At 34.8% G+C, this 17,907-nt stretch overlaps 1 protein-coding gene across 1 annotated transcript; it reads left to right on the top strand.

The window, feature by feature from the left end:
* The first annotated feature begins 8,150 nt into the window (after nt 1-8,150).
* On the top strand, nt 8,151-9,872 carry LOC127839806 (ATP synthase subunit beta, mitochondrial-like). Its single transcript, XM_052368192.1, has 3 exons — nt 8,151-8,246; nt 8,391-8,592; nt 9,500-9,872. The coding sequence occupies exons 1-3, from the start codon at nt 8,151-8,153 to the stop codon at nt 9,595-9,597; spliced, it is 396 nt and encodes a 131-aa protein (XP_052224152.1). The 3' UTR covers nt 9,598-9,872.
* The last annotated feature ends 8,035 nt before the right edge of the window (nt 9,873-17,907 follow it).

Raw genomic sequence — 17,907 nt, 5'->3', positions numbered from 1 at the left:
ATGTACCATTCGCGTCCATGGCTTGTTTATGCTACTTTTCATATTGTTTTGACATACTTGTTAAATAAGCACGGTCTTGTTTCTGAAATAATGAAATCTGCTGGAAGTCGGCATAAGTGCCAAATTGCTTCATTTGGGTGCTTAATTACTAAGTAAATAGATAGACAATGCATACACTCTCCATGCATGGGGTTTAAGTTTTTTCTGTTCGTAAAAAGAACCGATCATAGCCAACGTAGGTCGAAGTGCGTTTTCTTAATCGATTGTCCACGTATATGCATCGGAGTTAAAGCAATAATCCAGTTTAGTTAAAGCCAGAAATTGCATGTATCGATGCTTCAGCTCATTAAGTCTTAAATATTGAAGGCAGAAAAGAAATGGTATCAGATACACCGAAGCTAGATTCGAAAATGAATATTCAGAAAGCTTCGACGGTGCTTTAGCTGTTTTATGCAGTTCAAATTGTAACAACCAAGATACAGTTTCTTTCATTGTAACAGAACACTAAGCTCACTGCTGTATTTTTTAGAAGTTCCGAAAAAAGTGAAAAAATGTCAAACGTTGGAATATCATACGATCTCAAAAGACGTTTGCAATCAATTAAAATTTGAAGAGTGATTGGCGTTATCATGCGTTCAGCCTTGTTAAAAAAATCGGCAGCGTTTCGAAACTGTCCTTTGCAATAAAGGAATGTCGCAAAGCGAACTTAATTGCAAATCATGACCGAGCTAAGGGGCGATTCGTACATGTGGTAAATCTTTTAATTGTCTGTCTGGTTTTCCCCAATGCACAAAGAAGCACCCATTGTAACCGAAACAAATATGAACATATCGACCAGCTTGTTAAATTCCGGAGAAAATTCTGTGAAGTGTCTGCAACTGCTTTTAAATTGTGTGAGTATGTACATCTAGAGCAATCTTATTATTGTTGGTGTCGTTCATATACACAAAGAGCAAGGAAAGGCTGTATGAAGTGCTAAACAATATGATTAAGTAGGAATCTCGCTATGATATATTAATATTCGTATTTTGAAAGTATACGTCAGTCATGTTGTAATGATACCTCTGAAACGTACCCTCGAAAGCTCATCCAAATGCTGTCCATATTTATTGCATTCAGGCATTCCAGTTTGGTTTCTATTATTCCGTCGATTCTCTGTATCAAGTTGTGATATCCGTGCGTTTGAATATTGTCTTGAAACAGGTTGACTCCTCCAATTGTAAAGGGTGGACAGTAACGCTTCTGCAAAAAACACTTAGTGTGAGTCAATATATTACACATTATCATCTCTCCACGACCCTGGAAGAAAATGTTCAACTGTAAAGAGCAAAGCCGTTTTGAAATGAAATGTGCTCAGTCAATCACCTACCGAGAGCGCAAACAGTTTCTTGCGATAAATGTTTTTCATGTCATATGCTTGTATCTGTACTTCGTTCAAATTAAACATAAGAAGTATTTCAATGAAGTTTGTGGATAATCTCCATTGTTTTAACCCTGCAGTTCTTCCAGAGTACAATTTTACAAGCATCGTGGGTGTTCTACTGCTCTTTGCAAAATAACTATTATTCCCACTTTTAGAAGGCCCATGTGGTACAAAAAAGACACCGTCCACTTTTGCCTTTGCTATGGTTTCCGATTTTGGCCAGTGCCCACGCCTTAGTATGTTGAAAACACTCTTGGATCTGTATGTCATGTTGACCGGAAGTGCAACCACATGAAAATGTATGTGATTCAGACAATGATCCGGGGTTAAACACCTACAAAATAAAAAGTAATGTCATTGTCATTTTGATTTCTAAAAAGCACGCCCTTGTTCCGAATTTATATTAGCAATCAAGTGTAACGTAATCAAAACACACGACCGTTTTGAGTCCTCCGAGATTCGTCCACATGTTTTGCAACGGAACATGTTATGTGTTTTGTTTATGTGTTTTGTTTCGAAATACCACAATAGAAGTTATATATTTAAAGCTCGACACGCTTCTAAACCTTTATAGATGAATACATTTAAATACTTTAGCGATGAATGAATATATTAGTTTTCGTCCTGGGTAACGGAGGAACGGAGTAACGGAATGTGCGTTTTATATACGAAAACTAAGCGGGCGGAGAGATCGCGATACGCTTCAATCGATTTAAATCGCTGCCAGGACTAAAACATGTAGAGACAGTGGAAATAAGCAAACATATAACATTTATTCACTCCTTTTCAAATTACAATGTCCTTGAAACTGAACGGTTTAGATCGTTTTACATTAGCAACTCAGCACACAGTCGAATGTTTGCCATTTGCAATTAGTGTTGTGTTGCGTTGAGTAGTTAGACAAACTCTTTTATTCTCTTGAAATAAATAAATAAACTTTTACATGCATCGATCCATAATTATACAAAAGCATTAAAATGAAATATAGAATTTAAAAAAGCTTTCCTTTTATTCTACATTATATAAATCGAAATTGTAAACGGTCGTGTCTGCCAAACAAGTTATTACTTGTATTTACTATGTAACAAACATTATATGTTAAATTATTTTTTAAACATTTCCTTCTATTATCCTTCAATGGATAACGAAGATATTTAACATGTTTCACCTGTTGCAGGTTTTGCCGTTAGTAAATAAATTATCAGCGGAGTAAATATCACATTCGTCCGTTTTTGCTCACTGTTCGCACAAACACTTATTTGGAATGTTTTGAACGCGAAACGTAAGGACATAAAGATTACTTCTCTTGTTTTCGCTCTCCGCATTGAAAGCACGCCAATCACACGTGTAGAGTAATTTATTAAATTTGAAGTAATGAGTCACTACTAATGACCATATTAATGGTGAGAGTGAACATATTAAAGTTAAAAACGAAAACACAATTAATACCAAAACAACATGCATTAGGGACTTCTTAGGGTCAGGTACGAGTGCATTTATTATAAAGAATATGTCAACATTACAAAGATTCCCGTTAGAGTTTCCCGATGACTTCGTAGGTAAATAAACATCAATCACTGTTATATTATTTAAGAGCGAGATAGGCACCAAGCAACACGGAATACAGCATTCTGTTTACAAAGTCGATACCATGATGTGTACAGAGCTTTCTTGTTTGACCTAAAAAACAAATCCTCCGTTCGGCGGATACAGTTCAATCAGTTAAAGTGCTACCATATTAATACACAGACATTGTATTATTCATTTAGTAAAATACATTGTATTTATTCAGATTGTGATTAATAGATATTAAAAGTCCTTGATAAACGAGATAAATATAACCACCTGGATACGACAATGAAAAAATATCAACGATTTGAGTTGTATGAATCTCTGATCTGATTTTTATATCCATTTTTTGATTTACTTTCAAATAATTATTATTTGAACGATTCGTTTATATTGAAAACATATGCACGCGTTACTTGCACTTATTTATGTTTTCCATGAAGTGAAGTGTTGGTCCTGTTTGCTGTATTTTCTTATTTTATGTATTTTATGTATCAGCACAGGATCGACCACGTTGTACGCAGATTCGAAAAGATACACTTCATTTTCTGGCACATTAATTCATCTTTAACAACAAGATAAAGACATGCACCATACTACAGGAGACACTAGTTATGTTTCTATATGTTTCGACTTAATGGTAATATTTTAATTTTATATTGATTTGTTAAATTTAAGAGTTTTCACGCATATCTGCATGACACATATGCATATTTTTTTTACAGAATAGTAGTATATAATGGTATATAATGCATGTATTATATACATATGTATACAATTTAATGGTGCTTCTATATATAGTTTAATTGTATTTCATTCATGTTGGTTATTGGTGTGTCGCGCGGGATTGTTTCTTCAAAAAATGATAATAACTTATCAACAACCAACAATTAACAACCAAGTATAAACTGAAGACGTATACAAATTGAATCTTTTTTTATGCTAAAAAAACAACTTAAAAGCAATGTTACATTTATATATGTGTACACTTGGAATGTATTTCATTATATAAGTATTGATCTATTACTATTTTCGTGTACATAGTCTCACTTTATCATAAGCTTTTATCCAATGGTCAATATCTATCTGAAAAGCATGTTTGTTATATCACTGATATAAGTCGATTGCTATTATTTAGTTGGACTGATATAATACTCGTTCAAGTATTAACAAATACGTTTTCGCATGGAATACTTGAACATTTAATATACAGTTGTATTAGAATGTCTGCATGTGTAGTAACCGTCATTAAACTATAACAACTATTCGCTTTCTTACATTATGCATTACATGATACATCTGGAATGCAGATATTGTATCTAAATACAAGTTTTAAAAAAGTGTATATACAAGTAAAAAGAGAGTACATTTATTTATAATATCTCACATTGGCCATGCTTCGTTGGTGCTTTCATGGTTGCATTTTCTAATAAAACATTGTTGTGCAATACGAGTCTTGTTTTTTCGACGACAAATGCGATCGGTATCGTGTAAGTAACTTAGTATGGTCATTCCAAGAGATATAGTGGCACACCTTTCAGGCTCGTAGGAAGCTAAGAAACATAGGGGCCGCGGACGGGGTTGATGCGTGAGGAGTATTTCCGCCTGACGGGATTCTTTTTAAGTTTTGATGTAAAATAAGGCTTTCCTGCGTTGTTAAAAAACCTTATAATACATAATTTATTTTTTATATTTAGTGTCAGATTAGTCTTTGAATTAGGATTAACACAACAGTTTTAACGTTTATATATATTATATACGTTTATGGGATTTTACATTTCTAGTTTGATTTGGAAAATCAATTTCAGTGAAAATCGTATTTAAAAATGAAACAGTTATAACGCTGCATGTTAAATTTAATGAAAGAAATAGTATCCACGTTTTCTTCCCAAGCCGTAATTGCGTTCGCTTACGACATCCCGTCTTAATTAAGTGTTGTCGAGTGACTTTTAATTAATTAAAATGATACGATTAATATTTACAAATAGTTACACATGAACTGCTTCATTGAATTGCGAACTAGACCACATAGTAAGTTGAATTGTGAATGGACGATCTTTTGTAACAATAATCTTGCGCACCCAGACCTGGTGTCCCATGGCAACCGTTGCTTATACTTGCATAGTCACACATGGATAATTAGTATTACCACCAGCAGGATAATCATTGTGAGGTGACCTCTGTAGTGTCTTGCCTTGGTGCACGATTTCAAGGAAAGCATATTTCCTGCCATAAACACAATACTGCGCACTGAACTGATACATTCCAGAGACGGAGGCAGTGAACTTTCCAGTTGAAGAATCATACACTTGACCTTCGTTGACCTCCACTGACGGGAAGACAACATCCTGGGTATATGAAAGGTCTGTTTTAGAGTTCGTAATTCGCGCACGGAAGTAAATTGTAGGGACTTTTAACTGGTCTGAAATAAAGCAAAAATATTCTCAACAACACTGTAAAGGCACATAAGATTATGTTTAATGGTGATTATGAAATTCTGTATAAGCTCGCAAATGTTAGATTATTTAGTAAAATAAATGTTGTTTTTAAATATTATTGAGATGGAATAAATATTAATAACTGATAAAAAAACGCCGTAATTGTTTATTAACTGCCAAAAACACAAACACATTTCAACATCGACCTCTTTTACGACGTTATATTGACATTTATTCGGAAAGTATTATTTGTGTGCATATTATACGGAATACCGTTAGTGCCATCGTGGTTACACATTAAAATCCACAAGGCGACACTGCGATAGTGCGATAGTACGATGGCGACAATGCGATAGAACGATGCCGTCAATGCGATAGTTCGATGGCGACAATGCGATAGTGCGATGCCGACACTGCGACAGTGCGACAATACGATGACGACAGTGCGATAGTACGATGGCGAAAATGTGATACAACGACAGTGCGACAACGCGATAGTACGAACATTCATTACCCAGTTTTCATGAAACTTGGTGCGAACATTTGTACCATTCATGGTCGAATTTAAAACGGGGTAACGTAGGGTAAAAAACGAGGTCACTAGGTCGAATGTTTACAAAGGTTGTGAATACTCTAGAGACCACATGTATTGCCCACTATTCATGAAACTATATCTAAAAAATGTTATTTTTATTTCTCTCTCCATTTTTTGAATACTACACTCTTGCACGGTGTATATATGACAAGAAGGGTTAAAGTCAAATATGAGAAACATGCAGTGTTAGTGACCAAATACACACAATTATTAATGCATGCCAAATATGAAATTATTCAGGCTATAGACTGAATTTCTCATCTAATCTAGACATGTCTTGAACAGTTTTTCTTTGCAATAAGTTTATTAATTTAAACGAGGTTGCACCAGAACACCATTGTTATTGCCTTTTGTAAAAAACAATCAATCGTTAACATTATTTAAGATAGATTATTTATTTTTCTACCAACAATCACTTAGCCTTGCCAGTTTATTGCAACCATAAGATTTTAATTATATTTAAGCAAAATCTGATCAGAATAACTTGAGTTATTGTCCTATGTTTCTGAATACAATGCACGTAGAATATTTTGACATTTGTAGGATTGACATCTCGTTTATAATTAAATCTTTAACAAATATACCCAGTTCTGCAACCATAACAAAAACATTTGCAGTCAAATATAAGCAACAATGAACCAGAACCCCAGTAATGTTTACAAAGTTTGCTACGGTAGATCAATTTGTCATATTCAAAACCATAGTAATGTTATGACACACCAACATGCAATGTTGACAGCTGCCATTTTTGCATTTTCCAGAAGTATCCTGGATTAAATAAAAACCAGTTACTGATCGTACATTACCCAAATCGTACTAATACCAGAAAGCCATTGATGCAAAGCATCAAGAGACGCTATTTAACAGTTCATATTGCGACACAAGTAAAACAATATAAGGCGTGATCGTATCTGAACATTAATCACTTATCACTCCCTTGCATTGTAGTTGTTTCACTTGTGGTAAATACACGATATATTGTAAACGGGAATCGACTACTGCATGTTAACATATGAACAACACACATGCGGAATGGAGTTGCGACTTTCTGCATTCATTGAGCAACAAAAAGGTAAAAGACGAACTAGTATTCAGTAATTAAAAAGAAGCTCCGTACACGACAAGTAAGATCTTGGGGACTGAGTACATTCCATTTAGAACAATAATGTTTCTACTTAAAAACAATGGCTTATTTTGAAGAACACTTATAGCTCTAGTAAACGAAAAACCAAAATAGATTTCATGGAAGATGAGTTTCGGTTCAATACGGAAAACAATATAATTTTATATGTGAAACAATAGTCATTTCAATTATATAAAGGTTAACCAATTAATACAACAATGGACACCACATGACATCAATCGACATGACTCATGCAATTATTCACTAGTTGCCTGCTTCGTGTGTGCGCACGCACATATCATCAATACTTGGCTTTTTATAAATGAAGCTTACTCAGATATCTCAAATGAACGATCTTTAAAAGACTTAACCTGTATTGTATCATTCCCTGATAAATGGTAAAATCGACAGCGGTTCACAACACGAATGAAAAACCAAATCCATGTTATATAAACAAGTAAAGCACATTAAACAAAATTACCGCTATAACATGTGGCTTTTCGTGCCGTCTTTTTGGAAAGCTATGGCCATATTTCAAAAAAGTAATGAAGATGTTCTCATGCGATTGGGGAATATAATCAACAATCGGCCGTATACCTGAGTCATTAGTTTTGACGTACAAAATGTCTTGCAGGTAAAGAACACTTTACAAAAAATGTCCATATATTCTCTGTGACATACAGAAAGTCTTGCAGGTGCCCTCGATTCTTTTAAGAACACTGTACAGTAAATACAAGACTTGGTCTGTGCAAAAGGGGTAAAATGCATGTACGTAAAGTGTCGTCCCAAATTAGCCTTGGTTTTTTGCTAAGAAGAGACTTTCTTTAAACGAAAAATATGAAAGTAAAAAGTGTCGACCCGGATAACCCGTGCAGACTGCACACTTTATGCACATGCATTCAAACCCTTTTTCACAGAGCGTGACACATATCTATATATTTCCCAAAGGATACATGTGTTGTCAGTTACTATTCCTTCCCCTTAAGGTGTAAGGATAAAATAATGGTTGGTGTCACTGTGTGCGTGCTTCAGTCTTACACACTCTGCTACGCGCAACTCCCGGCTTGTAGCTCCTTTCACCCAGCCAGTGTAACTCATGTAAGCTTGTACTTACCGGTACGGTCTTCCTGTATTACTTGTTTTACGATCCCGGCCTGTGTAGCTTATTCTAGTACTCTGCATTTGTGCATGCATTTGTGCAGCCAATAAGACCCCTCAAATGTTTTACCCTTCTATTGACAGGACTATAAGTCCCTGCAGGACATCATTGCCATCCTGGGTATGGACGAGTTGTCTGAGGAGGACAAGCTGACTGTGTCCCGCGCCCGTAAGATGCATAAGTTTCTCTCCCAGCCCTTCCAGGTGGCTGCGGTCTTCACTGGATCCCTCGGGAAATACGTGCCCCTCAAGGAGACTGTGTCAGGATTTAAGAAGATCTTGAACGGTGAGGAGATGTATTGATCATGTTTATAAATTGATCAAGTTTAGAAGTTGTATCAGGGCTTTTTCCAAATCTTTTCGAAGCGACCTTGACCCCCTCAGTTCGTGAGAAAATGAGTCGGGAACTGTTAAAAATTGTAAAAAAAATGAGTTGCAAACTGGTCAAAATTTAAAAAAAAACATGAGCCGCCTTTTAAATTTGAGGAATTTGAGTCACCGAAACTACTCAAAGTTGTTTAGTACGGCCATTCTCTAAGATGGAAACACAGCGCTGAATATGTACAGTGAAAAACATTCCCGCTAGCTGTTTAATCTTATCGTCATCTTAATCTCAATTATTTGACAAATCAAAGAAGTCCAATCTCAAATAAAACAAGTGATGTCAAAAAACTTATCCTGGGCTTTGAGAAGTTAAATAATTAAAATATAAACTAACAAAGTGTTGTTTTAATTATAAAAATTGGATTTTTGTCACAATAGTTTTTGTAGAGGACATAAGGAGTTTTCTCAGAAATTCTACAAGCCCAGAACCCATTTTAGAGACCAAGGGCTTGTGGGATGAAGCTTATAAAGATCCCTGGTAATAGTTGTGCTGTTTAAAAATTTCAAATTGGCTTGCTATTGAATTTATTATATAACCTTTTTCTGCTAAAAAGTCAAAATGGCTATATGCAAACAACATAAAACCAGAACAGCCAGAAGACTGCAAGAAGGCAACTCGCCTTCTGTTCAGGTTTTATGCTGTTTTCTGCTCATCAGTATCTTCGGGTTGGAAATGCAGCATTTAAAACGTGAATAGTGTATAGTAAGAAAGGTCTGAAATTTTGTATTATTTTCAAAGGGAATATAATTGCATCGAAATGGGTATCTGAGAGGTAAAGATTTAACGATGAATAATGATACATTTTCAGGTGAGATGGACCATATCACAGAGGTGGCTTTCTACATGGTGGGAAATAACGAAGAAGTCGTACAGAAGGCCGAGCGTCTAGCTAGTGAACAGAAGTAAACTCGTGTTTAAAGTTATACGAAGACTTGAAATACTCATATGTGCTGCTATGTGTATTCTGTGGAGAGATGTGTTTTACTTGAAAGTTGCAGGGTTAAATACTTATATCTTAAAGAGTGACGATACATTTAGTGATATCCCATTTTGCTACATGTTAAATTAACTCACTGTAAAAAAAAATGTGTTATTTTTTGGAGTATATTAATTCATTAACCAACTTGGCTGAATCAGACTTTGTAATATGCCGAAATGAGGATGTGCGTGTATGTGAGATGGTGGGAAAGTGGGTTTGAATTAAAGAACAAAACTGAATATGATTTGTTTGTTACTTAATTGCTGCTTTGTGTTTTTGCACACTTCCAGGTTTAGGCATTCTCAGCTTTCAGAAATTTTAGTAATACTTGGATGCGATATATGGCCAACCATTAGCATTAATATTTGTATACCCTTAGATCGAATGATTGGGGGTATATTGTATTTGTCCTGTATGTCTGTCATTGTATGTGTTTGTCTGTCCCAAAACTTTAACCTTGCTCATAAAATGAAAACTCTTGAGTCTATGTTCTTTAAACTTCACATGTGCATGCATTTCATTGATATCTACAATCAAACATGGTTTGAGGTCACTAGGTCAAAGGTGAAGGTCACTATGACCTTTCAATTCAAATTATAACCTTGTTATCAAAATAGCTGCCGTCTGCTTCAAAGCGCAGTAGGGGGCATTGTGTTTCACAAACACAGCTCTTCTTGTTTAGGAACATACATGCCTTAAAAATATATATATTTAAAATTACTACAACTTTTATTTGAGTTGGTAAATATAAAGTTATAAACCGTTCTAAGATTACCAGTTTAATTGTGGGTTTTTTCTTGAATTGGCAATTTGATCAAGTGTTGCAAGATTACCAATTAAAGTAGCAATCCAAGAGTTCATAGTTGAGACGTGATGGTCTTAATTGAATAGATTAAAACATTAAGACAAAACTTCAAATTCACAGATCATTGTGTGCTCATGGCAATCAAATGTTTTATGTCATTAAAGTGTTGCAATGCTCTTGAAATCTTGATTTTCAAATTAAAAGTGCAATTCCTACCAATTGGTCATGGTAACCTGGACATTTTCTAACCGTAAACTATACAAGTTACCATTAATAAAAAATAATTTATTGCAGATAAAACATTTTATCATTTATATAACAGCTATTATCTTAGGACGGCCCTGAGATCCCAGCAGATATCATCAAAGGAACCTCATTCTGGGAAAACTGGGCTAAATGCATGTGCGTAAAGTGTCATCCCAGATTTCCTGTGCAATCTGCACATGCTTATCAGAGACGACTTTCGGCTTTTAAGTAATTTTTGGTTTAAAGAAAGTCTCTTCTAAACCAAAATCCAGTTAAGGCGGAAAGTGTCGTCTCTGATCAGCCTGTGTAGACTACACAGGCTAATCTGGGATGACACTTCACGCACATGCAATACGCCCAGTTTTCCCAAAACGAGGCTCAAAGGATTCCCCTGGGATCCCAGCAGTAATGGTGCTGTGCATCGAGACAAGAGATCCGTGCCAGGTCTTCCTTAGACAGCTCAAAGGATTCCCCTGGGATCCAAGCAGTAATGGTGCTGTGCATCGAGACTAAAGATCCGTGCCAGGTCTTCCTTGGACAACTCAAATGATGCCCCTGGGATCCCAACAGTAGTGGTGCTGTGAATCGAGACTAGAGATCCTAGCCAGGTCTGCCTTAGACAGCTCAAAGGATTCCCCTGGGATCCCAACAGTAATGGTGCTGTGAATCGAGACTAGAGATCCGTACCAGGTCTTCCTTAGACAGCTCAAAGGATGCCCCTGGGATCCCAGCAGTAATGGTGCTGTGAATCGAGACTAGAGATCCGTGCCAGGTCTTCCTTAGACAGCTCAAAGGATTCCGCTGGGATCCCAGCAGTAATGGTGCTGTGCATCGAGACTAGAGATTCGTGACAGGTCTTCTTTAGACGGCTCATAGAATTCCACTGGGATCCCAGCAGTAATGGTGCTGTGCATCGAGACTAGAGATCCGTGCCAGGTCTTCCTTAGACAGCTCAAAGGATTCCCCTGGGATCCCAACAGTCATGGTGCTGTGAATCGAGACTAGAGATCCGTGCCAGGTCTTCCTTGGACAGCTCAAAGGATTCCCCTGGGATTCCAGCAGTAGTGATGCTGTGAATCGAGGCTAGAGATCCGTGCCAGGTCTTCCTTAGACAGCTCAAAGGAGAAGAGGTCCACGTTGGACTTTATGTGATCTGGATTTGCGGACTTCGGTATGACCCCTGAAAATATTGGCAGAAAAAGCTATTTTGCTGAAAGTGTAAAAATGTTATTTTGATCGAGTGGTACAACATTAAAAGATTCATAATCAATTAAGGCTGAATTCATTAGGGATCTGGACAAATGCCCACTCGTGTTTTAGCACCATCTAAAAAGAGCATGCCTATCGCTGCTTGACTTTAAAGGGATTTGTTCACAGTTTGTCAACAATATAATTTTTCAAAATTTTGTCACATATTCAAAAATATATGAACTCAGTACATCAGTGAGCCAAATAGCACTAATTACAGAGACTCGTACAGAAAAAAAAACAAATAATCCTCGTTAGAATTTGATAAATTTATAGAGCATTACAAACGCAAAAACAATTGAATAATTTGGAGAGTTCTGTTGTAGTCATTATAGTTTGTGACATTACATGGATTGCTTATATAAAGTATAAAATGAATGGTACATCATATCAGCATGGATGGCTAAGTGGTTTCGCTGATAGCCTTTAACTCCAAGGGTCAGTGGTTCAAGCACAGGTAGGGTTGTTTTTTCTTCTTTTTTTGCTTTCTTTGATTTGTATTTGTGTTTTATACTGGAGCTTTTTAGTGTCAATGTTTACATACACATGTATATCAATGTAATGCATTGAATTATAAACTTTAAAACATGCCAAAATCTGTGAACAAGTCCCTTTACATTGTACAAAGATTTTCTGCCATATGCATATTCGAGTTGGAAAAATGTCAAAACCTGTAGTTTGAACTTGTATCTTGGCACAGCTGTCAGATGACCAACTGATACTTCCTGGGCAAGCTTTTGCATGTCCAATTAGTTTCCAGTCGTGCATACTTATCAGGGCTCGATATCAACTTTTAAATCCATTTGGCTAGTGTCTTTAAATTTCAACTGTTCTGACTATTTAATTACTTTTTAAAGCTAGGGTTAAATCTGGGCAACATGAAGTTAACGGCTGATTAAATTGCACTGCTTTAGGGTACTTAATTAACGGAGGTAAAGCTTAACGGTAATGTTATCTTTACGGTGCTTTTAGCAACTGGGCCCTGACCTTATGTCATTTATATACTATGTAAGATTTCAGTATCAAACATTTTTTTTCATGTAGCAAATTTTAAATGAAATATTTACTATTTGTTTGAATAATCCTTTATTAAAAAATATGTTGTCTTTCAATAAACACAAACCGATGATGCAAAGTGACTGACTATTGTAAATCTATCAACGTCTAGTCTTATAATAATATTAACACAGCTATTATAAGGAGCAATTATAGTTTAACAGCCATTTAGTGTACATACAATCATATTCATTTCTAAACAAACACAACTGACTTTAACTGTAAAAAGTTACACAACTGTTATCAATCAATGTTAAAAATAAAAATCTGATGCAAATGAACCGCAAGTGAAAACAATGTCATTAACCCTTTGCATGCTGGGAAATTTGTCGTCTACTAAAAAGTCGTCTGCTGAATTTCTAAAATTAGCATTTTCGTCGATTTTTTTCAAAAAATACTATCAGAATAGCAAACAGTTTGGATTCTAATGAGACGCCACGTTCTGTTGCGTCTCATCTGGTTTCATACTGTTTGCAAAGGCCTTCAAAATTTGGTTCCAGCGCTATAAGGGTTAAATGAAATATATGGGAACTAATAACAATTAATCTCCCTTGTGAACAGTACAGAATATTAGGGCGTAAGTATTGGAAACCCAGCATAATATGACAGGTCTTATAACCTTAGGCAGTCTGCATGTTCTCTTTTAAAATGTAAACAATAATTTTTGGAAGGAAATTCCAGTCAAATAACTGGATTTTAACCAATTTTCTAGCTTATTTATTATACAAAAAGAAGACCTTGTTTTATTTAATTATCCTGTCTGACTAGATGATTCTTTTTTTACTTTTCCATACCTAAAATGTAGTTGTCCTGGACAGTTGGACTAACCTTGAGTAAATATTTAGCTCTGCTTATGCCAGTAACTTAAAACTTCGCCTTGTTCTGGAAAGACACTTTAACTCTTTCAGTGCTGGAACCGAATGCTGAAGGCCTTTGCAAACGGTTTGGATCCAGATGAGACGCCACAGAACGTGGCGTCTCATCAGGATCCAAATTGTTTGCTATTCTGATAGTTTTGAGGAAAAAAATCGAAGAAAATGCTTAATTTAGAAATTCAGTAGACAACATTTTAGCAGACGACAAATTTCCCAGCATGCAAAGGGTTAAGCACATGAATTAAACCCAAGTTTCTCAGAACAAGACTCAACTACAAAACTGTGTGTACCTATATTCTCTTGAACAACCCATTTTAGTAGTATTTGAGCTTGGGTCTTGCTGTAGTTCTTTCCTATGGACATCACAGTTAGGTCTGTCAAAAGCTGTAAAAAATATTCACACATCCATTCTAAGTCACAGTCTGTACAAATGTAGTCAGTGGACCCAAACAATTTTGAATATGATTACTAAAACCGACCTGCTTACTGACTGCAGATTTTACAGTTATCAAAATTCTCTTCTTCATGGTGGTGACATATTTGAAGTTTCCACAATTTGTAACATTTAATTCGAACCGACCAACCAAATGACTCCAATATTCCTCCCCTTAAACTTTGTTTGCGGGTCTATACACATATAATTGATGTATCAAAGACTAAGATACTCGCATGAACATTTTTTGAAAACAGCCCATGGGGATATTACCATAACTGTTTGTTGCCCCTAAAAGCATTTTACAGTTTATTTTCAAAGATTTTACAAATGGAAAAGGTAAAAAATGAGAGATAAGAAGTTCAATCTATACTTCCGCAATGATATAAATACAGATTAATGTTATCCAGCCTTGATAGAAATATGCCAAGCAGGGATTTACGGACATTTGTAATCCTTACAGATTTCCACTTTATGGTGGCATAAGAGTCTAAGGGTGTTCAGTATTCTCTTCCCCAAAAGTGCAAGTGATTTTTTTTGCTTTATATTATACAACCTGTGCCTTTTGGATTAGGAAAAAAACGTGATGAACCATAACATTGGGGAAAATGAAACCTTATTAATATGATCATAAATATCACTAGTCCAAATGTTTATAAGTAGCATTTATCTGCATTTTAAAATTATTATTAAAACGTGCTACGAAATTATAATGCTGTACATGTATAATAAACTCAATACATCAATTATTGAGTTTTTTGAAAAAGTTTGGCATATTTTTGGGGAAAATTTTGGTCGGATTATTTGGACAAATGTTACTTTTTGCCATCGGGAAACAGACTGTAAGAGGCTGTATTTTTAGGCAAAAAATCAATGCCTACTAACCTTATTGTTGTCTGTGGTTGTACCCAGGAAGGAATAGGCATGGAAGTGAATGTGGTGCTGTCTACAGAACTCCACCAGCGAGGACTGCACAAGGTGTGGGTGGTGCTCTGTCTGTAAAATAACAACAAGCAGCCATCAAGCGGTTACAGGAGTAACTGGAATCAAGTAACTTAACAGAATGTACCAGCATTATAATGCATTAATCATATTTATAAAGAAATGTTGACATGTATGTTAAATGGGAATATATTTATATAACAATTTATAAATTTGAACATGTGGGTGGTGCTCTGTCTGTAAAACAACAACAGCCATTAACCCTTTGCATGCTGGGATATTTGTCGTCTTCTAAAATGTCGTCTGCTGAATTTCTAAAATTAGCATTTTCTTCGATTTTTTTCAAAGAATACTATCAGAATAGCAAACAGTTTGGATCCTAATGAGACGCCACGTTCTGTGGCGTCTCATCTGGATCCAAATTGTTTGCAAAGGCCTTCAAAATCCGGTTTCAGCACTCAAAGGGTTAAGGCCCAATATGCACTTAGAAGAAATTGTACTGCCCTTAAAAAATCAAACTAAGTTTAAAACCTTTCTGACTAGATTCAAGTTTTTAAGTCTTCATTTCCAACCCTTGGAAACTGATGACCAGCAAATAGAATAAAACTTGAACAGACATTTCAAAAGAAAATTTATTTAAATGGGTATTATTTATTTTTTAAAAGTTTATTACCAGGCAATTGTCTGTATAACTATAACTTGATAAGTATTTTATGTCACAACCTGATATATTGTATATATTGAAGTGCACTTCTCAAAAAAACCGTATTTAATGCACATTCAATGTAGCATTATTTGCATTTTTTTTCTGTGTTCAATGCTAATTTAATTCATTTGAAAATGTAGACAAAAACCACTTAACAAAAAAGTGCATTGTTTTTGCATTTTCTGAGCATTAATACACTTAAGTATGTTAAAGTGTATTTCTCCTTTTGAATAAATACACTTGACCAGAAAATAAGTATTTAAATTGCATCTTTAGTGTGTGTGTTTAAGAAAATTTTCAAATTCTTTGCGGGTTATACACTTTTTTGTAGAATAAATGCAGAAAGGGTACAGAAAAATACACAATAAAAAGTCATGTGCATTAAATAAAGTATTGTCGGGGCATATCTATGCCTACCGGTATTTATGAGCATAACACTTACTATGGTTAACTCGTGATATACTTCAATTCGTGATATAGGCCTCCGGCCCCTGACACATATATATTACCAGTCCATGGTAATCCATTCATACAGTAATGAAATAATTACAAAGTTAATCATTAATATTGATTCTTTATTTATATATACATTTATAATTATAACCTTGATGCATCTTCACTATAATTATAACATTGAACATCACTTTTTTTACACAAATAAAATAAGGATTTAGACTGATTCAGTAAACTAATAATCCCTGATTTCTAAAAAACATGCACAAAAGTATGGAATACTACTGTGATAATGATTTTAGCTAAAGTAATTTTTGGCTCCAATAGTTGCAACTTATATCAATGCCTACCGGTATTTATGAGCATTACACCTACTATGGTTAACTCGTGATAGACTTCAATTTGTGATATAGGCCTCCGGCCCCTGACACATATATATTACCAGTCCATGCAAAACAATGGTGATATGAAAAATGCATTTTGTATTGGTATTACTTCAAAATATAGCTACCCAGCTGTACAGTTCAATATAATTTTAAATTAACCACACTATGTGAAGTTGTTATAAGACATTAATCTGGGAATAACCGTTTCCACACTGAACACTAGTTATATGCTGTTTACCTATTGTTTTTATTAATTTAAACAAATTATTATTAAATAAAAAACATTACAGTAAAATTAATTTAACACAAAAATGAATGTTTGTTTCATTGGATTTTTTAAATTCTCAATAAATGAAACCATGTTCATATGTTGATGAACACAGTTCATAAATTCAGTCAGAATTCTAAAACATGCCACCACTTTTTATGAAAAAGTCTTGGAAGGTGCTTATTGTACTAAAAGTATGGACAAAGTGTAACAACAATACTTTCACAAAAATGTACAGTTTTTTGTTTTAGAAAAAGACTAAATTAATGTCCATTTTAAGTTTAATGTCTTAATTCAAATTCACGTAATACATTGTTAATCATTATTGGTATAGTTCAAGAACAGAATATGACTGCTAATCCCTGCATACAATTATGAAATAAGTTCACAGTTTATAATTGTTACTGATCATTTATTTTTATCTATATATACATTCATCATTTTAACCTTGATGCATCTTCAATATAAATACAAAACATGTAAGAACACTACTTTACACCAATAACATTTGCATTAATGCTGATTAAGTTAAATAATAATCCTTGATTTCTTGATTTCTTGCACAAAAGTATGGAACACTACTGTGATAGTGTTTTAGCTAATGTGATAGTACAATTTGGCACCCATAGTGGCACCTCAAATTAAAGCAGAATTCTTTAAGTTTAACTAACATTGATTGATCATTGATCAAAACATATTATAAGATATATACAGTATACTTGCAAAACAAATAATGAAAGTATTAAGAAAAAAATGAGAAGCTTAAAACAGTAGCAAATGGTCACAGTAAATATTGGAAATATTAGCCTTTGAACTAAA

This window comes from Dreissena polymorpha, chromosome 7, assembly GCF_020536995.1.
Source record: "Dreissena polymorpha isolate Duluth1 chromosome 7, UMN_Dpol_1.0, whole genome shotgun sequence".
Lineage (NCBI taxonomy): Eukaryota > Metazoa > Mollusca > Bivalvia > Myida > Dreissenidae > Dreissena > Dreissena polymorpha.
The sequence above is the reverse complement of the archived record's forward strand: the minus strand, read 5'-3'. Positions and strand labels throughout refer to the sequence as shown.